The 2,227-nt window shown below is 44.8% G+C and overlaps 1 protein-coding gene across 1 annotated transcript; it reads right to left on the bottom strand.

Annotated features, from left to right (window-relative positions):
• Window positions 1–629: 629 nt before the first annotated feature.
• LOC131195048 (solute carrier family 25 member 3-like) lies at window positions 630–1,673 on the bottom strand. The gene has a single exon (XM_058176673.1). The coding sequence runs from the start codon at window positions 1,671–1,673 to the stop codon at window positions 630–632; it is 1,044 nt and encodes a 347-aa protein (XP_058032656.1).
• Window positions 1,674–2,227: the final 554 nt, after the last annotated feature.

The following is a 2,227-nucleotide window of genomic DNA, read 5'->3' as shown; positions in this document are numbered from 1 at the left end:
CTTTTTTAAAGGTAGTAGAAACTTTTATAGTTAGATACCAAAATCTATTTTAAAAAATGTCCTGCCACAAAAATACATATTTATCCATGTATAAACTGGCACTTTGGATTATTAGAGATCCATGACACTTAAAAATAAGCTTTCTAATACACTGCTGCTAAGAATGCCATTTTTCAGAGTTTATACTTTTATGTTACTTCAAATTTTTGTTCAATATCTTAGAATCACAGTACTATCTAGGCTGCCTGACAACATGTCCTGTTGATAATAATTATCAAATCATTACAACAGTATTACAACAACCAACTTCTCTAGCAGTTGCTATTAACTGGTTAACCTTAAAATATTTAACAGCCTATAAAAACTAATAATTGCATTATCTGCTACGTATTTTGAGTGCAGTTAAGAAGAAAATAAAACTGCAAGACAATGTTATTCTGTTAAATGACATGCATTAAAGTTTCATTAAGAAGCTTCTTTTATAGACTGTTGAAACTCTCTAAAGCTTAGTTCTGGGATTGAGTCACACTATAGCAAATTTCCATGGCTCAGTGATATTCACAAATCAGGTGAATTAAACATTCTTACAGAATTAGAGTATTCTTGAAACACAGCCTTTTAGTATGGATTTAATTTTGAGAGAGTTTCTTTTTCAAAGATTCAGGCATTTCAGGTGGAGGGGGACGAGGCAACTTGAGATAAACTTTAACAGAATCGTAGATGAACCACTGCAGTCCAGTGAGGGTACCAATCATCAGAATACGGGTGAAGAGGCCTTTCCAGATCCCATGCATGCCCAACTTCTTGAGGACACCCAAAACAGTGGTGCCCCTTTCTTGGTTCAGCACTGACACCACAGAATCAGCCGGGTGTGAGACTATAGCACAGAAGATGCCAGCGATATATCCGCCAACAAATGTGACTCCAAGTTGTTCCATCTTGCTGCATTGATCTCGCGGTTTAGGAATGACGTATTTATAGAGTGCTTCTATAGTTCGTTCAAAGCAGGAAAACTTCATCATGGTATAAGGGATCTGTCGCAGCCAGAGGGGATATACACCCTTATAGAAAGCCCAGAGTCCTTCTTCGATATACATTTTGGGAGCTGCTTCTCGCAATGTTTTGGCATAACCACGCTGGGTCTGAATCCGTACCTTGACTGCTTCCATCGGAGCCAAAGCAATGTCAGCAAAGAATTCGGCACTGGCTGAAGCAGCGAGGTAGAGGCTAGTCCGCCACAGATAAGCTTGCTCCGGACCCAAAAACTCAGAGTACTGTAACTTGAAGAATTCATAAAGTCCAAACTTGCCAAAGCCCTGCATGGAATAACCTATGGCTGTTGGAGCCCATCCTTTAGCCAGGCCAGGAATCCCCTCCTCTCGCACCGTAAGAGAAAGGCCTTGCATAAGCCCTTGGTAACGCCTGGGTTCCACCTGCATGCGGCACTTCACCACATCCAGGGGCACTACCGCTGTGTGCGTTGCACCACAACTCACCACCCCACCTAAGGAGCACAGCAGCAGATAGGTAAATGAGCCATACTCGCAGGAGTACTCTTCCTCCACCACCTGTCCCATGGGACTGTCCTTTTTGGTTACTGAAGCTGCTGACAGGCTGAGCAGATCCCTGGGTGGAAGGGCTGGGCTGCCATCTTTGGAGGGCTCCAGGTTCATTTCCCTGCAGCTACTTGACAGCCCAGAGTAAAAAGAGAGCCGGTTGCTGCCCCTGCAGTTTCCTTCTAGGATCCAGGTTGTGGGGCACAGCCCTGCCAGCAGCTGAGACCAGGGCTTGGGGTGGGGGCACCTGCTGCCTTCCATTTTGTCTTCACTGTTGAGGATCCTGCTCTCGGGACCATTTTTCTTAAGGCTCTTGGGAAAAGTCTCATCTGCTTTCCAGAACCAGGATATGTGCTGAGAGAAGGGAGCCATGATATCCCTGGCTCCTTCTTTCCAGGACTTGCCTTTCCCCTGGTCTGTGGATGGGCCAGGCATACTCTGTGCAGAAGGAAAGGCCTGCTAATAGCTGAAGCTGTTGCCTCTCTCCAACTGCCAGAGAGTTCAGGGTTCTTCTGGCTATAGAGATGTAGCCTAGAAGTGGCAGAAGGAATAGGCCTGTAAGTGGACGCTCTAGTCACTCTCTCTCTCTGTGGTTTAGAATAGTTGGCTGGAAACAGAGGAACCTCTGTGAACAAAATTTCAAAGGTTCAGAGAGTGGGGGAGGCTATTAA

The sequence above is a fragment of the Ahaetulla prasina genome, chromosome 3, assembly GCF_028640845.1.
Source record: "Ahaetulla prasina isolate Xishuangbanna chromosome 3, ASM2864084v1, whole genome shotgun sequence".
Taxonomy (NCBI): Eukaryota; Metazoa; Chordata; class Lepidosauria; order Squamata; family Colubridae; genus Ahaetulla; species Ahaetulla prasina.
Note: the sequence above shows the minus strand (reverse complement) of the source record. Positions and strands in the feature narration are given on the sequence as shown.

Bases quoted from the DNA above. Each gene is read 5' to 3' on its own strand.
- LOC131195048 (XM_058176673.1), bottom strand. From the start codon at position 1,673: ATGAACCTGGAGCCCTCCAAAGATGGCAGCCCAGCCCTTCCACCCAGG.